The 22150-nt window shown below is 38.8% G+C and overlaps 1 protein-coding gene across 5 annotated transcripts in view; it reads right to left on the reverse strand.

Moving 5' to 3' along the window:
* arhgap44a (Rho GTPase activating protein 44a) overlaps positions 1-22150 on the reverse strand; it is a 239116-nt gene that overhangs the window by 71135 nt on the left and 145831 nt on the right. For all 5 annotated transcript variants that reach the window (XM_052032773.1, XM_052032770.1, XM_052032772.1 and 2 more), the window contains exons 2-6: positions 13149-13188; positions 10652-10756; positions 9535-9611; positions 2586-2697; positions 618-694 (exon numbers count right to left, since the gene is read on the reverse strand). In XM_052032773.1, the coding sequence (XP_051888733.1) occupies positions 618-694; positions 2586-2697; positions 9535-9611; positions 10652-10756; positions 13149-13188 (411 nt within the window). The remainder of the gene's footprint in view (positions 1-617; positions 695-2585; positions 2698-9534; positions 9612-10651; positions 10757-13148; positions 13189-22150) is intronic.

Raw genomic sequence — 22150 nt, forward strand, 5'->3', positions numbered from 1 at the left:
TGGGGACACATCTTGTGTCACTGTTCTGATTTTTAGCAGATACCATTTTGATCCTTATAAAGGTAGATATGTGCACTCAGCAGGCCTGAAGAAAATAAACTTCCCAAAGGATGAAACTCAACGTCGGCTTTTTTTGTATCTTAACATATAATAAGATGTTTCAATGTAAAATAAAACATGTTATGAGAAAATATTATGGAAAAACACAGCAACCTCCATCCCAGCCAGAAACATAGCCAGCTGTCACTTGAAAGAACTTTGAGAATCAGCATTCACTTTGTGTGTCATAATTTGTCTCACTGCTCTCTGGGAAATAAACCACCTCCTGACATCAAACCAATTCCTGGTTTATAACTTGAGACTGCAAGTATTGGCTCAACCTCACTCAGTGAGTTGTCAGGTGTGAAAGTATGTGAGAGACAGAGTGTAAGAAATGGTGAGAGATACAGAAAAACAAACACAGACAATTCAAAAATAGAAAGAAAAAGCGAGTGACTAGTTTTAATTATATATGAATAATGTTCCAGGAAAAAGGCAGAGGGTTTTAAGTCTTGGAAATAAAACAGATCACCATTGATAGACTTGAGAAAAAAAGGAATAATCCTTTAGCAATTTACCGTGTTCTAGCTGAATCCATGTCCAATACTAGTTTTGCTAAATGTTTTCTCTGTTTTTGGATGTTGGGAATGTCCACCTGAAGAACAGAAACAAATATTCTTTTGTTTTCTTTCTCTGTTCATACAAAAACATCCGGCGGAATAGAAATGGATAACTCACTTTTAATGTTGTAAACTATCAAATTAACATACAATGTGAGGATCAGGGAATCACAACAGTTAAATTATTTAGGTTTAAATTGCACCGAATGTGCTATCGAATTCTGGAGATTAAATGTGTTCAGATAAAGAGTCCATATTCCAAATAATAATTGGGTGAGAATTTTGTCTGTGTTCTCCCAAATATCCAGCATAACTTCAGAGGATGCTTTATGCTATAGAACTGGAGTTACACCAGGAAACAGGATAAAAGTCCACATTAATGCAGTGGCAGTTGACTAATTCCTAGAAAGGGTGGGTTACCTCATGAGGAAAGGCTGGACAGACTTGGCTTGTATCTGCTGGAACTTATAGGTTAAGATCCTGATGGGTCTCAGCAGGGTGGATGTGGAGAGTATGCTTCCTCTTGGAGGAGATTCAAGAACAAGGGATCACTGTTTAAATATATGGGGTTCCACATTCAAGACTGAGATGAAATAAAATTTTGTTTCACAGAGGGGTTGAGTCATTGGAACTCTCTTCCTCAAACAATGGTGGAGGCAGAGTCTTTGAATATTTTTAAGGCACAGGTGGATAGAGACATAATAAGCTAGAAGATGAAAGGTTACCACAAGTAGACGGGAATGCAGATTTGAGGCTACAATTGGAAATAACCATGATCTTATCGAATGGTGGAGAAGGCTGAGGGGCTGAGTGGCCGACTGCTGCTCTGAATTTGTATTTATGCTTACAGAAATGACTGGGTGACTGTATACCCTGAATGAAAGCAACAATTTGTACTTGTATAATACCTTGCAAAGAACAAAGACATCTTAATCCACTTTATACAAGTATTATTACACAAATTTTGACACTAAGTTTCATAAGGAGTATTAGGGTAGATAACTAAAAACTTGGTGAGGCAGGTAGGTTTTAGGAGTACCTTGATGGAGGAGAGTTGACAGCTTTGAAGGACACATAGGGCCAAGGCAGCTGAAACCACAGCCATCAATAAAGGGGCAATTAATTTGGGGAAGTGTGATTATCCCAGAGGAGCTTAAAATTGGAGATTATGGCAACAGGGAAAGGTGAGAACATGGAGGGAGGTGATAGAGTGTCAGAGAATGATAAAATCAAAGCATTACTTATCCAGGAGCCACCGCAGGTCGCCAACTACAGGAGAGACTTGCAAGTTGGGGCACGAGAAGCCAAGTTTGGGTGACCTCAGGTTAACGGATGGCATCATGAGGTTAAGAGTGAGGGTGAAAAACCAAAAGGGTAACAAAAGTGTCACTGAAGGTTTCAGCAGCAGACAGGTTCAAGTTGGGGGTAGTCGAACGACGTTCTTTTAGTGAAAATAGGTAGACTTACTGGAAGCCTGGATGCATAGTCTGAAGCTGCTCCTGGGCTCCAAAATAGCACCAAGATTGCCAAAAGTCTTGTTTTGATTCAATGAGGTGCCAGGATAAGGGATGGAATTGGTGGGTGGATGCAGTATAGAATCAGGAAATGAAGCTTGCAGTGAGAGCCAAAGGCACTGGCTTCAGCCATCCCAATGCTTAACCAGAGATGATTTCTGCTGATCCAGTACTGCCAATTTGGAGACAATGGTGGGGAAAGAGAAACAGAGCTCTTTCTGTGGGCCAGCAATTTCTTGCTAAACAAATGGGATGAGGGATGGACCCTTAGGGTAGAGTTAGGGAAAAAGAAACCATTGCAGGTTAATGGTCTTAATCAGTATATTGCAATTTTATTTTAGGTTTTAAGCATTTAATATTTTTCAGAGAAAGAGTTTTTGGCCCGCCATGAAAATTGCAGAGCATTTCTTACCTCAGCTAACACAAACAATGGCTCTATCACATCCCTTTCTATCTGTAGCTCAAACAGGATGAGTTCCTGGGCTAGCCTGTCCTCTGTGTCGCCACACATCTTCAGCATCTTCCTGCACAATAAAAGGACAGAGAGCTTTTACGTACAACCCTCACTGCATAAACAGTCAATCACTAAATAAACTGTGCTTCGATGAAATATGTTCTTCTCTTACTCTCCGTTTATTTTTAGCTTTAGAAAAAAGCAACAGGAATTCCATTTACATATTTGCAACCTTCCAGAAACAACAAACACATTTTTGTAGCATGTGTGTTTCCTTTTTTGTACAAAGGGAGCCAGGGGTCAATTTAGGAGAATTTGGTTCATCTTTTTAAACCAGATACTGCTGCAACATTTTGCACTAATCAAGAAGAAGTTGTTGACGATGCACATTATTTATATAACATATCAATTTTCAATAATGAATAAGCATGCACAAGGACCTCTCCTCCTGAAGGATAACCTTTGTTCTACACACAGGTTCTAACAGTTTCAGCCCTGTGGGAATATACATATCAGATGGCACGATGTTTGACACAAGATATCAGCATCTCTTCCTCATTACAATGTTTCCTACTGTGGCCTATCATTTGAACATGTTAACCTGAGAGATCTCAATTTTAAAAGTCTCAAACACTGATAAATGAATATGATACTATCAAAGGAAACATTTTGACTTTGATCCTCATAACCAAACCATGGGCCATTTGTGACGTAAGATCCTTGAGTCTCCTTGAATCCTGTAATGCAATTGTGCCTCCATTTGCAACCAGTTTGCTTCTGCTGGCAGAGGGATCCAGTGTCTGTCGCCCTCTATCAAGATCAAATTAATTATTCAATTGTTAGGGCAGCAGAGTGGGGCAGCAGCTGGTGTTACCGCTGGACAGCTCCAGTGACCTGGGTTTGGGTGCTGTCTCTGTGGAGTTTGCACACTCTCTGAAATTGTATGGGTTTCCCCTGGTTGCTCCAGTTTCCTTCCAGATCCCAAAGACGCACTGGTAGGTTAATTGGCTACTGTAAATTGCCACTAGTGTGGTGAGTGGCAGGAGAAATGCAGCAAAATTCAAGTATGTTAAGGAAAATAGGTTGCAGGGAGTGGCACTGATGAGAATGCTCTGAGAGCCGGCATAGACCAATGGGCTGAACAGCCTCCTACTATAAAATAATATAAATATAAATTTTTTTTTACTGTTTAGGGGATTTTGCTACTTGTACATTGGCTGTCATCTTTGTTACATAAAGAGTTGTAAAAATGATTCCAAAGGATGCAAAATACATTACAACATCTAGAGGACTTGATAAGATGTTACATCAATGCCAATGTTTTTCCTCCTTTTGCAGTCTAATGACAGAGCTGATGTTGTTGAGGAATGGGACTCCGGAGAAGTTTATAATTTTAAGAAAAACCTGTCTCTTGTGCTTCAAACATCATCTTACTTCCATTGTATTACTATCCACAGCAGATAGTGACATTGTCAAAAATACTTCACATTCTCTACATTTCTCTTTTATAATTAACAGAAAATCCCCAATGCAATCCAATGCACAAGATTTGTCTAGAAAATAATTTGAGCGTACAGGTCTCCTCATCTGCACTTTATTAAAACATATAAAGTAAGACAAGGCCCTTCAATGTGATGAAAATGAGTCCTTACAGCAAGGCAGAGCTATAAAGACTAACATCATTTTACTCTTGACTTCACATGCAGAATAAATCTTCCAGCTTTGTCCAAAGATCAACGATGGATATTCAGCTCATCCAGCAGTTTGGCCAAAGCTAATAAAATGCATCATTCTGGGTGGGCCCAACTGAAAGTTGGCTTTGAAATTAGGCACTGGGTTTAGGTTTAACTACCAAGTTTAATTTTAGATGACTCAACCCAAAACTAACATTGAAGCTACCAACTTAGGAATTATGCTTAAACTGTAGTGCACTATATGCCTGAGACTGCTGGTTGTACAGTGGCACCACACAACAGGATAGTAAATTTCAAAATATTTTTAAAGTGCGAAGTGGAGCCATCATACACTGAAATTGTTAAAATAAACCTCTCGCCTTGAGTTTCAATCTACTCCAAGGTCTAATGGATCACTTGAGCAGTTGCTAATATCACTTGTGCAGTGTTAAGCTCAAATTGCCTCTGTAAGAAGATTTCATAGCACTGTGTCTGGAAGCCATAATAACTGGACTCTTAAAAGTGACTTGCATGAACAGCAATTGTCCTATTCAGTTTTATCCTTCTTAATTGATTGTCAGTCATAAAGTAAGGGGTTGCATATGAGGGACTAAAGGTATCATCACCACTTCATTCACAAAATAACAGGGTCCGGATCTTCCAAGAAAAGCTGCTTGAAACTACTGTGTATTATGTTCAGGACCTTCCAAGCAAAGGCTGAGTCCTGAGATTCTGCTGAGAAATGACTGGAACATGGAAAATTTAAGCTAAAATATCAAGACAAGAAGTGCAAGCCTTGAAAGCCCACGTTGTATATTTTAGTGGAATGAAACCAAAACTGCCAGAAGATAATTTATGCATGGATACAAGGGTTTTAATAAATGTGTGTCCAACTGAGCTAAAATTTTAATCAAGGACTTGCATCCTAGTTTTTATATCTTTTCATTATAAATAATCAAGAGAAGAGCAAATAGCAAATAGACTGTCAATGTGTTAAAGCTAGGAAGCAGGTCTACATTCATGTTAAACAGCAAAAACAACCTGTTACAGAAAGAACTAGGCAAGCCCACGGCTGACTGATCTGATCAAAGCTCTCCAGTCCAGCCTAACTCAAGTATGAATGGCTAAATTCTTATTGGGAGGAGCTGACTCAATGAATGTCATCTTTTTCTATCACGGTGGAGCTCAACATAAGCAATTATAACCAGTTTCAGCCAGAACAGTTGAATGGATCGTCCACCTCAGTTTCCTCCCAAGATCCACATCATCACAGAAGCCTATCTTCAGCCAATTTGATTCACTTCATGTGGTAAGGAACCTGCTGGATGGTGCTGAACACAGCAAAGGCCATGGGCAACATCTCAGCCACAGATGTTCCAAAAGCAGCTGACCTTTAGCCACATTCTCTGTACAGATGCAAGACTGTCAAACATTGAAGAAAATACCCTGAATTTATCTGTCTAGAAATGGTGCTGAAAAAAACAATTGTGTGCTATATAATCCAATTTCGAGTTTATCTGTGTTATCAGTCATTCTGTGATTAAATTATGCCAATTACAGGATTGGACTGGGTGCTTTCAGTCACAAACCCCCACAAGCAGATCTGGTTTTCCCTGGTGTCAGACATGCACCAAATAATGCTACTATTCATCCAATACCCATTTACAGCTTATATTGACATAAATTGGAGCTCAAAACTATGATTACTATGGAACATTCTCAGGAGAACTAGGAGCCCATTGTCAACTTATTCAGAATTTAGAAAGGTGTTCTACTGACATCATGGGACCAGGCTGGACAGCTTCAGATCTTGCTGGCTAGTCAGAATGTGCCATAAACAATATGGAGTGTTTCGTCTAGCATTCAGGACTAACATACTCATCCAGTTTTTTGGTGAAGGAGGCAAAGACATGTCTATCAGCAAAGATAGGCAAGTGTGTGCTCAGTGAGATGTGTGACAATCTGTGGGATGACCTTTGGTCATGCTCTTGTGCCTGGACTGTACTCTTCATGGAGGTCAAGGTCACTTGAGTCTGATCTTCCTTACCACAGGGCCATTCCATTTCTGTTACAGTTCGCAATTTGTTATTCACCACTGCATCAGACAGGTCACCAAAGCACTGCATTCACAAAGGAATGATTTCAATGATACTGGGATTTGCCGACATTCTTGGCTCCCCATGACTGTAATCAGGAACCCATAAAGGCCCCCGTTAATATTACAGACCTTTTTATGAATGAGAAAAGTTTCCATTCCCTCCATGTGTACAAGAACAATTTTTTCATGTTTGATGTCATGCTTCCTTAAAACACACATAAATTCTTCATCTTGAGGGAGTCCACACTCTCAGATATGTTCAGCTGCTAGGCTGGATCCTGGGGAGAGGGCTGTGCTCTACTTCCATGGCTACTCACAGCTACATGGTCCCGACGACAACAGATGAGTGCAGATATTACAAGAGCCAAGGAAATACAAATGAGTTGCAGTAAATACCATTAGTCTCCTGAAGGTGAGATTTTGCTGCCTGCATTAATCCAACAAATGCCAAGCAGACGAGGATGTTTATTGACATCTGCTGCACACTGCACAACCTAGCCAAAAGATACATTTTAGGGGCTATGAAGCTGGGGAGCAACAGGAGAACAGGAACAGGAAGGATAAGACTATCAGGGGTATGGTTCTGCTCAGCATCCAGCCTCACCTCCCATTTGAGTGGAGGGCAAAGGCACTGGCCGCATGGGATATGAGGGACTCCTTGATAAACAGATAGGTTTCATAAAGCGCCTGCAAAATCAAAGATCCCAATGCAAACTAAGTTGTCATCTCCACACACCAATGATTTCCTGCAAATAGCACAATAATCAGGCAGAGAGCCTAGAAGACACTTAATTTTCCCTCAGACCTTGCTTTGCATATCCACTTTCACTGATGACAACACATGGATGAACGTATCACTGATCCAATCCAGAAAAATGGTTTGCTGCAACATCTGTGCTTCCTGATGAGCGGTGCCTTGTTAACTCCGATCACAGCACAAAATATACTTGGAGGATCTTCATTTTGCAGGTATAAACAGTAGCCAAGAGCTTGAACACCTTGGACAGTTACCCAATATCAATGGAGGGTATTCACCATGCATCTGAGAGTAATACACATGGGCGAGAAGGAATGGAGTATCAATGGCTATGTGTGTGTGTGTGTGTGTGTGTGTGTGTGTGTGTGTGTGTGTGTGTGTGTGTGTGTGTGTGTGTGTGTGTGTGTGTGCGCGCGCGCGCACACCTGCTTGCAGACATATATGTGTGCAATTCACCTTGACATGTTTCAAAGGTTGCAGATTTTTTTTATGGTGTTGCTCCACTGTATGTGTATTCTCACTCCTGATGCTGGCTATACAATCCACTGCCTGCAGGTTCCTCTAATGGTAGCACAGGTGGGTCTCCTGGCCCCCCCCCCCCCCCCCAAACACATAGGGCATCTCGAGCAACAGACAATTTGCTGGAGGAACTTAATGGGTCAAGCAGCATCTGTAGGAGGGAAAGGAATTCTTTTCCGATCCATCTCATAGATGCTGCTAAACCCACCGATTTCTTCCAGCAGGTTGTTTGTTGCTCCAGATTCCAGCATCTGCAGTCTCTTGTGTCTACATAGGGCACCTTTCCTTGTAATGCCAAGGAAACCAGGACTTCAATATCCTTCCCAGTGACAATCATAACATGCACTATTGGTATCTGCCTGCAAAGGGGATTGTGCTTTTAAGGCTGATGACATGGTCAGACTGATGCACAGCAAAGTGTTGAAGCTGTTTTCAATTGAATGTGGCCCAGTGGGTCCTGTATTAGCAGCCTCTCTGAGTATAAAACACACAATGCTGTTTCATACGTAATTCTGGCTAATTTTCACCCCGTGCCCACTCTGCCTCCCCTCTTTTGTCCACCTATCACTACTCTGCTTTTCCCTCCTATATAGTGAGCTTCCTCCTTTCCTATCTTCAGTCCTGAAGAAAGCTCCTGACCCGAAATGTTGACCGCCTGCTTTTCTCCACGGATGCTGCCTGGCCCGCTGAGTTCCTCCAGCATCACCGTGTTTTACATCTAGATTCCAGCATCTGCAGTCCTTTGTTTCTCACTTCTTGACTTAGTGGTCTTCTTGTGAAGGTACTTCCACAATACTGTTCCCTAGGGAGTTTTCCTCGCCTGCTTTAACATAGCAGTTATGTTACATCTGAATGGCTTGGTAGGCATTTAAGAGGGTGGTCAACTTCACTAATGCAGTTCTGGAGTCACATATAAGCCAAACCATGTTGAAAGAATGTTGGATCTCCTTCTTTAAGTGCGCCACTGAATCAGATGGATTTTTACAGCAATATGGACATTTCATGGTCATCATCACTAAGATTACTTTTTCTTTAGATTCCATGTTATTAACTGAATTTAAATATAGCTGTAATGGTAGAATATGGATTCTTCATTTTGTGCTTGTTAGTTTTGGCCTCTGGGTAACTCATCCCTGACACTGACTACATAATATCATGTGGGAGTCCCTTCACATCACACACAGCAGCAATTCAAGGCAGTAGCTTCTCACCACTTATACATGGGCATTAAATACATGGTTAGACATCCACATCCTGTGCATTAATAAAAAAAATACTTAGAGGAAGTATCACAATTAGTTAACTAATTTTGTTATAACAAAGTTTTATTAAAAATAGAAATTAATAGGGCAGTTTTAGAGTAATTTTTTGAAGCTTAACAGGTACCCATTTATTACATGAAGCTGTCACAAATAAAAGATGGTATGACAAACATGGCCTTTCAGCCCATAAAGCTTACTCAATCATACAGTTGTGTTATATAATCTAATCAGACCATATCTGAACATTCCCTAACCCAGAATCACCTCATTACATTTACTGCTGAACCATTATTTTATCATCTTAACATATACATATTTAAGTTGAAGCAGTGTTAACTATTTGAGCCTCAAAAAACTCTAATTTTAGGGAGCATTATCATTGCTACTCACTGAACATTACTCATAAATCAGTTATGTAACAACCTATTCACTCAAGGTTTCCATTGCTGAACAACATAGATTAATGTCCAATGACTCTTCTTTCCTTTTGGAATATAATTATCATTGGTTAGTTGATACATTCAATAGGATTAAACATGTGGAATTATATCAATTATATAGAAACTACGATGTCAAATATAGTATTTTAATGCCTTACCCCAGCAAAGAGTCTTCACCCAGGATAGTAGAGCCTTCCACTAAACACTGTGCCAATGTTGTTAATGGTAACTTTTTCTGTTGGCACAATCAACAGGATTTACAATTAGACCTTAGTTATAATTATTATGAATGCAAAAAAATGCATGACAACTTAGCTGATTCCCCATGTCATTCCTAATAGGTGGATTATTTTTTCCCCAATCACAAGATGCAATTCTATTAGATGTTCCCTGGTTTACTATTACACTAAAGTTCTGAATATTTGTAATTTTGAAAAAAGTACCACATTAAAAAAAGCTTCCACAATGTGATCTTTAACTGAAAATAAACTGCTTATTAAGCTTTACAATTAATTGCATGCAGTATTCCAGTAAAATGCTCATTTTAAATGAAAACAGAAATATTGCAGCTGCTGAAAAAGGCTGTAAACAGACAGGTCACTCATCATCTGCAGGGTCACTATGACTCAACATTTCAGGAGAGTACACTTCTTCTAAAATATATTTTGCAGCTTGCTTTAAACAGACATTGCCGTGTGCAATAAAGTTCTGTGGCACTAAGAATAATTTTCAGTTTAAGTGGTAGTATAGAATGAGTGTTACCAGATCAGCTGTTCAATAGTCATGGGTCTGAATCAGGATGTAAAAACATAAGGAATAGAAGCAGAAGTAGCTAATTTGTCCCCTTGTGCCTGTTCAATAAAATCATGGCTGATCTTTTACTTCAGTGTCACTTCCCTACACTAACCTTATGTTTCTTGATTCCCTTAATATCTGAAAACCTAATGACTGCTGTCTTTAATAGAAAGGAAAAAAAAGTGAGGTACGTAATGGCCCCCCACTCAATGATAGCAAAAGTTACATCCACTAGATGAACAAAACACTCTTCTCAAAGTGGACTGTCATTGACAAGGACTCCTTTCATTTGAGAAACAATGCACATGCAGCAACGAAATGCAATGACATCAAACAAGTTAAGGAAAGTTTGCCAAAGACTTTGTGAAGGAAACCAGTGAATCCATAATGCATGTAACATCTGTTAAGAGATAATTTCTCAAATGTTGGTTCAGGCATGCGGTTGACTGAATCATTGGACAATAATTAATGAAAACGTACGGATCGTTTGTCGGCGTCCACACCTTGTTGTCCCTGGAGACATGCTGTAAGCTTTTTATGAGTGCTGTGAGAGACTTGTTTTACCAGCTCCAGTCGTTTCTCTACCTGTTTAATGAAAACATTTTCATAGTGAGGGTGCAATAAATAAAATTAAAATCACTTGTGAACACAATAATCTTAAAACGCAAATAGATTTCTAATTTCTGTGTACGTTTCATGTTAAACAAAGTACATTAAAATAAATTTGTAATATTGATTTGGGGATATTTTAATGTCTACTTCAAAAAATTGGCAGTATTTTGTTACAATTAACCTACTTTCATATCCCATGTATTCTAAGGCATGTCAAGGTTATTTTCTGCAGTAAGGACAATCAAATTCTGCAACATGAGCGTGTAAACCCTGCAGCAAATATCTCAAGAATCATTTACCTTTCTAACCACAATAATGACATGACCTAAAATAGCTCACCAGGAATGATGTGGCTCTCAGACACCATTTTGTCTTGAATGACCAGAAAGGATTTAACTAAAGCTACAATTAACTCTTGATCAGCCAGGTTGATGGTAGAGATAATGCAAAGCACACTAAAAAACATCAAAAGACATCAAACTAATGTAACAATGCTTATCATATTGTCATACTAGTTTGTTTGAGCATTCTTTTACAACGGTACCTTTTTCCAGCTTCTCAAGCATTCCAAGATTGTTTTCAATGGTCAAAACTACATATTTCCATTTATAAAGGTCTGCAAATTAGAACAGTTACACTACTGGTTTGTAAACGAACTTTGGTGAGCTTGAAAGATTCAGTTTTAATGTATGCTTTGTATACAGTAACTGTAGTTAACGCTCCATTACTGTACTCCCACTGTAGTTAATGTACTATCATTGCATTCTTACTGTACTCTCCAGAAGGTTTCTGGGGGTGGGCCTTTAAGCCTGGCAATGTGGGCTTTTTAACCCAAAGGGGCAGTCTTTGAAAGTTTGCACATTTGACCTGCGAATCAGTCAATCAGTTACTGTTTAATCAGGGGTCCGCTTTAATATCAACTATATTGTTAATGCTGAGCATTTACTGTTACCAGTTAACAATATTTATCGCAGAAACGATGGAGTGCAATTTTGTCCCTATACCCAACAATTAGAAGGGGTGGAGAATTGGTTCATATATTGGGGGGGTGCCCTATAACAAGAATTGGTCCATATTACATCTGTTGATTGGAGAATGTTGAAAGCTATTATCAAACACATTGAAGCAGATCACTTAGAAACAAAAACTCAAGGTAATCAGACAAAACCAAATTAGTTTTGTGAATGTGAAATTATATTTGATTAATTTAATGGAGTTCTTTGAAGAAGTAATACGTGCTGTGGATAAAGGGAAATCAGTTGATGTACTATACTTGGATTTCCAGAGGGCATTTGTTAAAGTGCTTCAATAAAGGTGACTGCTGGAAAATAAAAATTCATGAAATAAGAGGTAACATATCAGTATGGCTACAAGCTTGGCTGCCAAACATGAAAGAGAGAATAGGAATAAGTATGTCTATTTCTTACTGGCAAGATGTAACAGGTGGTGTGCTGTAAGGATAGGTGCTGAGATTCCATTTGTTACCATTTATATAAATGAACTGATGAAGGCATTGAAAGTACAGTTGCCATATTTGCTCTTAACACAAAAGGAGGTAGGAAAGTATATTGTGAATAGGACATAGAGTCTATAAAGAGGTTAAGTGAATGGACAAAGATTTGGCAAATGGGTTATAATGCAGTAAATGTGAAATTGTCCATTTTGACAGGGCAAATGAAGTGGAAAATGAGCATATTTTCCAAATGGTGAGAGATTGCAGAGATGTAAGATCGAGAGAGATCTGGGTATCCTAGTGCATGATTTGCAAAAGACTAGTGTTCAGGGTCAGTAAGTAATCAGGAAAGCTAACAGTATGTGATTATTTATTGTTAGGGCTTCATTTGGATATCTAATTATAAATCACATGGAAATATTATGTCCAGGTGTTAAGCTCAACACACATTAAATAAAATTGAAGATGCATACCAAACAGAAAATAGTTTCACACTGGTTAACCACATTAGAGCACAGTTTGTTGATACTATTACTTTAAATATATAGATCAGGAAAAATCAAGGGCTCTGGCTAAATGCAGTGTTTCAGAAAAAACAGATAATTAGGGAGGTAAAATCAATTAGCTTAGATAGTTGCTATCAACTTCACAACCTGTGGTCTTTACCTAATAGGTAGCTCCTTTGAGCAAACTGATGTTTACAGATGTCTACAGTGAACAGCCTGGCAGATGCAGGCATGACGTTTATGGGGATTAATAAACTGGAAATTAATTGGTGTCAGCCAATAGCATTGGGTTCAGAGTATTAGATGATGGTTTCAGTATAATTGTAATGGCATGCCAAGGTACATGAAAAATTCTGCCGTGGCTTCAATAATGGCTCATTAAACAAAATGGAGAAACAAATATTACCTGTAGCAAATCTTCATTCAATACTTCTGTTTTTTCAGCTCTGCAACAGAAGAAGAAGTTGTGTTGTAATAAATTCAGGTTCTCAGAACAAGTATACAAACAAATCTAAATGGAACATTTAAACATCTCAGGCTACGCTGTAAATGCCATGGCAAAGTAGTATTCATACAAAATGGCCATGAATTTTCTGTGTAATGTTAACCTACTGCCATGTATGTAAATCATAATGACTAAAGTGGTTGCAGTATGGATCAAACTAGGGACTCTTTTCAGAGCAACCCCCATAAGCTTAAAGGGAAAGTCAAAATATCCTTGATAAATCAAACAGTTGCAATAAATTATATTTAACATTATCAGAACTTGTTTTAGTCTGTCTGATTAAAAAAGATATGCTGAGTGCTGATGACATTGATACTGTACAAGTGGATTGGAACAGTTTCTAGGATTGACGTTATGAGAGAGCTGAATCATTCAAGGCTGTATCCATAATGGAAATTCAGCTCACTCACTAACGACCTCAGTAACTCCTTCAAACCAAAGTTACTTGATGTTGCTTGTAGATTTTGAAGTAAAAAATCAAATGAAATAAAGTTCTCTATCTTAATAGTTCGGACATTTTCCGCTCAAAGATCCAATTAGCTGGTGTCCATTTTAAGAAAAAACAGATGATTTATATAATTTTTCTCATGTCTTGTTTTTGTAATATGTTGAATATATCACAACCATTAAATTACATATTTTATTATTATTTGCTTCATTATCTGATACACATATTTCTGAAAAGTAAACCCTTTGACCTTGGTAAATGCATACTCCAAACACTTGACATTCTTTAGTAATGATTTGATTTCTTCAACACAGATATAAAAATATTACAGGCATGTTTTATACACAATTCAACAACACACAAGCAAACAGCAAGGTTAGCATACTGAATCCAAACTAGCAAATTCTATAATATCTGCTGCAGCTATTGCCCTTGAGTTAAATGACCTGGGCAATGCAGCATTCTTAACACTATCTGCACTGATACTTTACAATGAGAATTCATGAAGACCTGCACATGCAAACTGATAATTATGGCAATTTCTAAAGTAATTATAAACATCCTGTATTTTTACCCTACATAACATGAAAAACTGATCCTCTGGACTGTGGGGTTTCTACATAGTGAAGAGGATCCAGACCTCAGCTTTTTCTTCATCATCCTGTAGATGCTTCCTAGATAATGAAGGAATTCAAGGAACCGGATGAAATACTGAATTTTTGAAAAGTCGGCAGTCAAAATTTCTTCTCTCGACCCGCAGAGACGAGAATAAGGTACATTGCTGCTATCTTCACCGAGCAAACGCATCTTGAAATGAGACATTATCTTCTCGAGCAACTTACAGGTTCAAATTGAAATAATATTTTTCAATAATTTTTGACAAAGTAATTCTTTTGTGCCATTTACCCCTAATTTTAACTGCAGTACAAACAAAACGGACCCAGTTGGTCTGCAGACTGAGCAAGTTGCTGAGTCAGCGTCAAGCTGCAGTTTTACTGAACGTGCACTGCCTCCTTGATTCACAGCTCCATCCTGCAATACCTTGTAATAAGCAGAGCATCTTTACAGTCAATGAAATTTGGTCTGTACTAAGAAAAAAAGCTGATTTGGATACATACAGTGGACTGATCATAGGAGAGGATTAACGCCAGGCTAACTGTCATTTGACTATTGCACAGAACATGTCCTTGTGGAATATAGCCAACTATTTTCCATTTAATTACTAACAAATTAGCTCTATAGCACAAAGTATCTCGAAGAGATAAGTGGCACAGAAGATTAATTGCCTTTTAAGTATAGTTGTTATTAATCAAATGAAAATTGTACTCTACCAATCTTCGTTAAACAGACATCCAATCAAGGAAAAGTAACGGTCTTCCACTGCACTTTTCAACACATGATATGACCCTAACTGCATTAAGAAGCTTGTTAACATAGTTTTAGTAATTTCAACCATGTTTCTGACCAGATTCTGTAAACAGAGTGATTCTCCATGAGGAAGATTAAACCCCTTTCCTGCATGTTGAATGCCCATTGTTGGGATAATCAACTTAAGTATTGAAATAAAAATTGTGTTTATTTTAAAATGAAGATATTAATGATACTCTCATGGTAAAGAACTTGGTGCATTTTGGCATAAATCATTTAATGGATAGAAATCCTTCTGGATTAAGGAAGTGTGCACGAGGAACAACTGTTTTCTGCATCATCAGCAATGCATGAAAAGCACAAACTTTGTCCCAATTATTGACCACTGGGCAGGAGCTCTTAAAGCTATGGTCTGCTTCAACTAAAGGAGATGGATTGCAGCAAATTTGCCCTCAAGAGGGGGTTGGTCACCTCCAATGGTCAAGAGGGTGTCTTGCTGTTGGAAGCTACAGATGGATCCTAGTGGCTGGAGCACACATCTACAAATTATGTAAAGACTTACTTTAAGGCAGGATGATCTCAGAACACCTGGGAGTAATCAGGTTGTTGCTTCAGCCAAGGAAAGGATGACTTTTGCAGGTGTAATTCCTCAGTCTCTCACTGAGACCCAAGTCAAAACTCACTTCCCAAAAAAAAGTACAGTCATGGTAAAACTTCACCAACTGTAAGATCAGTTTTGGATTGCACTTTGACTGCAAGGATCCAATATAATGTCCCAAAGCAGGCTACGTACACAGATCTGCTGGTGGTGTTTAATAATAGTCATTCAGGATAAAACTAAATCTGGATTAAACTAGTTATTGATAATGCAAATCAGGATATTAGCTAACTGCCATAAATAAAACTCATCTGGTTCATAGATTCTTTTAAGGAAGGAAATCAGCTATCATTAACTCAGCTGGACTAAATGTCATCCAGTTTCATGGCAATGCTATTGATTCTTAATCATCCTCTGAAATGGTAAAGTGCATAAAAGTATTTCACCACACAACAAAATTTTTAACCCTTCACTTCCCCTGTCATACAATATTAGAACTACCTCAAACCCTTTTCTTTTTTCAATTGGTTTATGTTCTCAGCCTTCTCAGTTCCACATCCTACTCGAACCCTATAACCATACTCCCCCCTCCATTCATATTGGAGGTGACAGTACCACCTGCTTCTTGGGTCTTATTCACTTGAATTCCTCTTCTAAACCATTCTATCTTGCCATCAATTCTGACTCAAGAGAATCTATAACGTTTGGACACAAACTGTGGACACAACTGAAAAAGCAAGCATGCCGAACAGCAAACTCAACATAGACAGAGCTAAGTCATTCTAGAACCAACAAATTAGATCAAAGTTCTGATGTCCTGCCACATATATCGCTGAGTTAGATTTAGTTCTATCATTGGTTGACTGCCTGATCACTGTTGGTTCAAATTCCACTCCAGAGTCTTGGAGCATGTTATCCAGGCTGGGACTTCAGAGCTGTAATATTGTATTAAATGTTAAATGTGATATTTACGCTCTCTAAGTTGAATTTAAAGATCCTGTAGCACTATATGAAATAGAGCAAGCATGTTACTGCTGGCCAACATTAATCCTCAACTAACAGCCAGGTGATGCAGCCATGAATTTGGTTGTTGTTTGTGGGATCTTGCCACACAATTCAAAAGTATTTAATGGCCTTATAGTAGCACAGTGGTTAAGTTCTAGAGTGGAATCCAGAGGCCTGGTGTGGAGACCTGTGTTCCATTCCCACTGCAGCAGTCGGGAAATTTAGATTCACATAGTTAAACAAATCTGCAATTAAAAAGCTAGTTTCAGTAACGCTGACCATTAAGCTACTAGATGGCTGTAAAAACTCATTTGCTTCATTGATGTCCTGCAGAGAAGGAAATTCGTCATTCTTGCCCAGTCTGGCCAACATATGACTCAGCTCTAAAATGGGCTTGAAAGCTATTCAGTTCAATTGGCAATTAGGAATGGATAATGAGTGTCAGTTTGACTACTAAGCACTTTGGGATGGTCATGAAGGATGGAACATAAAGGCATATGGCCTGAATTATTATTTAAGGACTCAAAACTTTGTAGGTTCTTTGTGCAATAATCTTTGCATGTATGCGATATCAATGATTATCTCTATTGCACCAATAACCACAAATAATTTTAGGAGTTTGGCACACCAGCTTGAACTAAGCTGAATTAATGAATGTCATGGTGGATCCCCTGAACAGAGGCCTGTAACTGTTTCCAGGCATCTTGACAGAACAGGAGGAAGGCAATTGGGTTTGTCCCCCAGCAACATCTGTCCAGCTAATGAGGTAGCTGCAATATGCAGGCATAGCACAATGGAAAAATCTTACAGTTTCCCTGGTACAGAGCAGTGACCCTGAGGATGTATTAGTATTGGAACTGGTTTATTATTGTCACTTGTACCGAAGTACAGTGAAAAACTTGTCTTGCGTACCGATCGTACAGGTCAGTTCATTACACAGCGCAGCTACATTGAGTTAGTACAGAGTTCATTGATGTAGTACAGGTAAAAACAATAACAGTACAGAGTAAAGTGTCACAGCTACAGAGAAAGTGCAGTGCAATATAGTGCGAGGTCACAACAAGGTAGATCGTGAGGTCATAGTCCATCTCATTGTATAAGGGAACCGTTCAATAGTCTTATCACAGTGGGGTAGAAGCTGTCCTTAAGTCTGGTGGTACGTGCCCTCAGGCTCTTCTATCTTCTACCTGATGGAAGAGGAGGGAAGAGAGAATGACCCGGGTGGATTGGCAGTGCACTTTTGGAGAGTGTAGATTTTCTATTGGTAAAGAGCTCCATGTCCATTCATAGAGCCCTTATTACTGCACTTGGGCAGCCCATTACGTGCTGAACCTTTGGGAAGCCCAAAATCTCAGCAAATCAGTGTCAAGCCTTACCTGATTATCTCCGCTCATTGTGAATGCAACATTGGGACGTGAGCTGTTGGCCGTGGTGTATATCAGCTGTCACTGCCGTAAAGATCCTGAAGTTAAATTCAGGACAACAAGGACCTATTGCTCCACAGTTCCAGCAGAATTGCACAAGTATGTGGCTCAAGATCTGCCTTCAGATGGTGGTAAATCTCCTGACACATTTCCCCTCCTACAGATGGATGCAGGAGTGTTGCCCCAGGAAGAAACTAAAGAGATAGTCCACCTCCTGCTCTTGGACCTCCACTGTGAGAAAAGCTTGGTTTATGGCTCCACCTCTTCTGCTTCGGTTGATGCTGGAGGCCCAGAGAGAGAGCACTGAAAAAGCAATTATTTATTGGGATCCAAGAAGAAATTTTCACCTCAGCACACAGAAAACAAAACCTGCAAGTAGTTTATGATTTGTTCAAACAACACAGCACCAGACCTGCTCCTTCCTGGTCAGGACAATGCAACAGTCCATGGAAAGTTCACAACATATTTTGGCTAATTAAATGAAACAATTCATGGACCTACAATGAACAGATGCTACAATCAAAAGAATATTTTAAATTATCATGGGTATGTTTCTTGCATTATAAAAAGGGGTGTTTGGGTAAACCTGGGCAACTTGCATGGCGACTGTAGGCAGAAGTGATCACCTGTACAGATGGGTAAAAACTCCTCAGAATGAGCTGCGCTTGGAATCTAGAATTAACGTGTGTGTGTAGTTAAAGTTAATATTGTGCTAAAGGGGATAACACTTGATGTGTTTATATGGTATTTTGTAGTCTTTTATTTTTAATATTAGTAGTATTTCCTTACTAGTGATTATATATTTGCTTCTTTATTAAAACACAGAAGGCGGCTATTCAGCCCATTGGGTCTATGCCAGTGCTCAGTGGAGCAGTTCCAGCAGTCCCTTTCACTCCCCTATTTTTCTGTAACCTATTCTCTCTCATGTGTTAATCAACTCTTTCCCTCCTGCCACCCATCTACTATGGGTAAGTTAAAATAGTCAGCATGTATTTGGAAGAATCCAGAGTGGTCATTAGGAGAACGTGCAGAAAGCACCCAAAGTCAGGCTCAAACTAAAGCAGTGAAGCAGCGGTACCAACTGCTCTATTACCGTGCCACCCCGTGGTATTTGGAAACAAAATAAACTATTATCTAACATTCTCTCAGCTTTGAATACCATCAATGACTGAGTCTCTACAGCCCTCCAGGATAGAGAATTCCAGTGATTTGTCACACGCTAAGTTACAGGTTTAGGGAGAAGTAATATAAAACTAAAATGTAAAGGAAGAACTTTTCACAAGTGGTGGTAAATCTCTGGAAATCTCTCCTAAAGGCAGCTGTGGAGGTTAGATCATCGTGGTATTTAAAAAGCTGTGGGGAACTGACACAGAAGAGAAAATGAGGTCTAGAACAGATCAGACATGATCACATAGAAGGGAGGGTTTGGCTTGAGGGGCAGAGTGGCCTACTCCTGCTCCTACTTTCTTATGCTCTTATCTATGGGAAGATATTCTTGTTCATTTCAGTCCCAAATGACTTGCTCCTCCTTGAGACAGTGAACCCTGCTTCTAGCTTCCTTGCCACAGAACACATTTCCCTCATATCTACCTTTTCAAGCCCTCTTAGCACATTTATATATGGTCCTTCCTCCATATGGTGTACTGTTGCATGGAGTGCTATTTAGAGACAAATCTTATTCACTGCTGCTGTGGACCCTGCAGCCCTTAAGAAAAATCTGCAACCTGATCCCTCCTCTTGGGTATTTTTCTCAGCTTTATCCCTGTGGAAAGATAGTCAATCATTAAAGTGTGAATATTTTGCAGCTTTTGGTACTCTTATCCATTTTTCATTCCACCAAAGATACCTCTGATCTTTGCAACGTTAATTAAAATTCTTTGAAGCCTGTTTGCTTTAACAAACAGCCACTATATCATGAACGAATCAGGTAAATCATAGGCTCCATACAATGGCATCTGAAGACATGGCTTCGACAAGGATCCGACAAGGATCCTAAGCAAGTGGCTTACATATGATACTAATTCCTCTCAAAGGACAAGGAACCATGTAAGCTCCTGGAGATGTGCAAAATGGAATAATTGAATACAGTATTTAATTGGGTTAGACATTGGTCTGATTTCTGCAGCTGGGCATGCGCATCGATAAGTAATTTATTTTTTGTTTTAATCCAAATATTAACTTTCATATAAAGCAAGGTGAAGATTAAGTACTGATTGTAAATATAAGTAGCAAATGTACTTTTTGTAACATGTTAGTTACATAAAAATCAATGTTCTCACAGGAGACACATTAAATTTGGGAAGGGTTGAGGATGTGATTATGAATGTGAAGTACTGCCATATTTCAAACCATATGTCCTGAATACTGCCTTCATCCTAAATGAGAAGGATCATTCAGGAAGACTCTGAGCTCCTCAAGTCTCTTCAACAGGAGCATGCAGTGGCAAGAACACAGAGCCCACCAAACAAACCCACCCAGTGCTGAGTCTGTGGTTCTCATTTAAGGCTCCTTAGGCACATCAGAACACACAAATCTGGAGCAGAAGTAAATGATCCTCAATCTCAAGAAAATGTCCATGGAGAAGACAAAGAGGTTGTTTCTGGGAGCTCACTGTCTGTAATGATTCCTGTCTTAGAACAATGACTGCCCTTCAAAAGTACTTCAGTAGCAGAAAGCCATTTAAGGATGTTCCAAAAGGATGCAAAAACCATTGTATAAATGTAAGTATTTTTACTTCTTGGGTGTAGCTTTATTTGTCATGGTTTTTGCCTGTGACATAAATTTGCCTCAGGTGCTTGAAGACCTGTATACTTCAACATCATTTTCTGATTTTTAGAAGGCATGTGCAGTTAGTGAGAGAGGCTAGAAATTGACTGCAGCACTCCCCACAAAGTCTTGGAAGAGCGAGTAAATTGCAAGAGCCCCAAATCTGGCTGCTGTCAATCTAAAAGAATGTTAAACATTTAAAAATTATAACACCTAAGCCTCTTAAATATCTTTTTTCATGTTACGGCATTTATTTCTCCCAGACCATTGTAGTCTCTCTGCAACATTAACTTAAGTCCTGGCTTGACATCTTGCTGAGTTGTAGTCCAGTTGAATAGGTCTCAGTAAACAAAGTGCCATTTTCTGTCCATGTGTTATTTATTTCAAGTTGAGAAGGTCAGTCATTTTGCCTTTTTGTATAAAGGTTATTATAATCTTGTACTAAGAAACTGCAAATTCAACAATACCTTAAATGCAATTTTAATGTTTTCAGCACAGCAGAGCAGCGATCTAGCATAACAACGCATGCTTTATTCAATTTGATTCATACTGCGAGCACTACCTCTTATTTTAGACAGTGAACAAAATCCAAATCAATATTTTTGTTACTTAATTACCCCTGAGGGATCAACACATGCTAGATAGATTTCCAACTTTACTTACAAACACAATTGAGCCAATTTCTTCACATTTAATTCAAGTCTATGAGAGGACATATTGGGGGAAAATAATCTATTAAGTCCTCTCAGACTTGAAGTAGATGTGAGGAATGGCTAGAAAAAAAATCTTCACTGGATTTTACAATTGGCCACTTTTATTTTTATCTGCTTAGCTTCTTAAAGTAGCAGCTTTGAAGATGAACTGGATCTGGAGAAAAGTCCATTGCAGTGTAACATTTCATTTTACAACTTAAGCCAGTAGATATGAATTACTAAAGTATTGTGATCATATTTACTTATCCCCAGCTAAGCTAAAAAGAACTTTTCTAGAAAATATTGTCTCATTTCAAGATACATTTGTCAATGAAGATAGACATTTTCATCCAGTTCCTTGAATCCCTTCAATATGTAGGCAGCACCTACAGGATGAAGAAGAAGAGTCTGGGGTCTGGATCCTCTTCATTATGTAGAAACCCCACAGTCTGTGTCTCATGTTTACATGGGGCAAAAATACAGGTTGCTTATAATTAACCCAGAAATCCTACCATTTCACTTCATTGTCATAAATATCAGTTTCTCTTTGCATATGTAAGTCTTCAAACATTTCTGAAATGATGAAGTCCATTTGCACTGAA

Source organism: Pristis pectinata, chromosome 18 (genome assembly GCF_009764475.1).
Source record: "Pristis pectinata isolate sPriPec2 chromosome 18, sPriPec2.1.pri, whole genome shotgun sequence".
Classification (NCBI taxonomy): Eukaryota; Metazoa; Chordata; class Chondrichthyes; order Rhinopristiformes; family Pristidae; genus Pristis; species Pristis pectinata.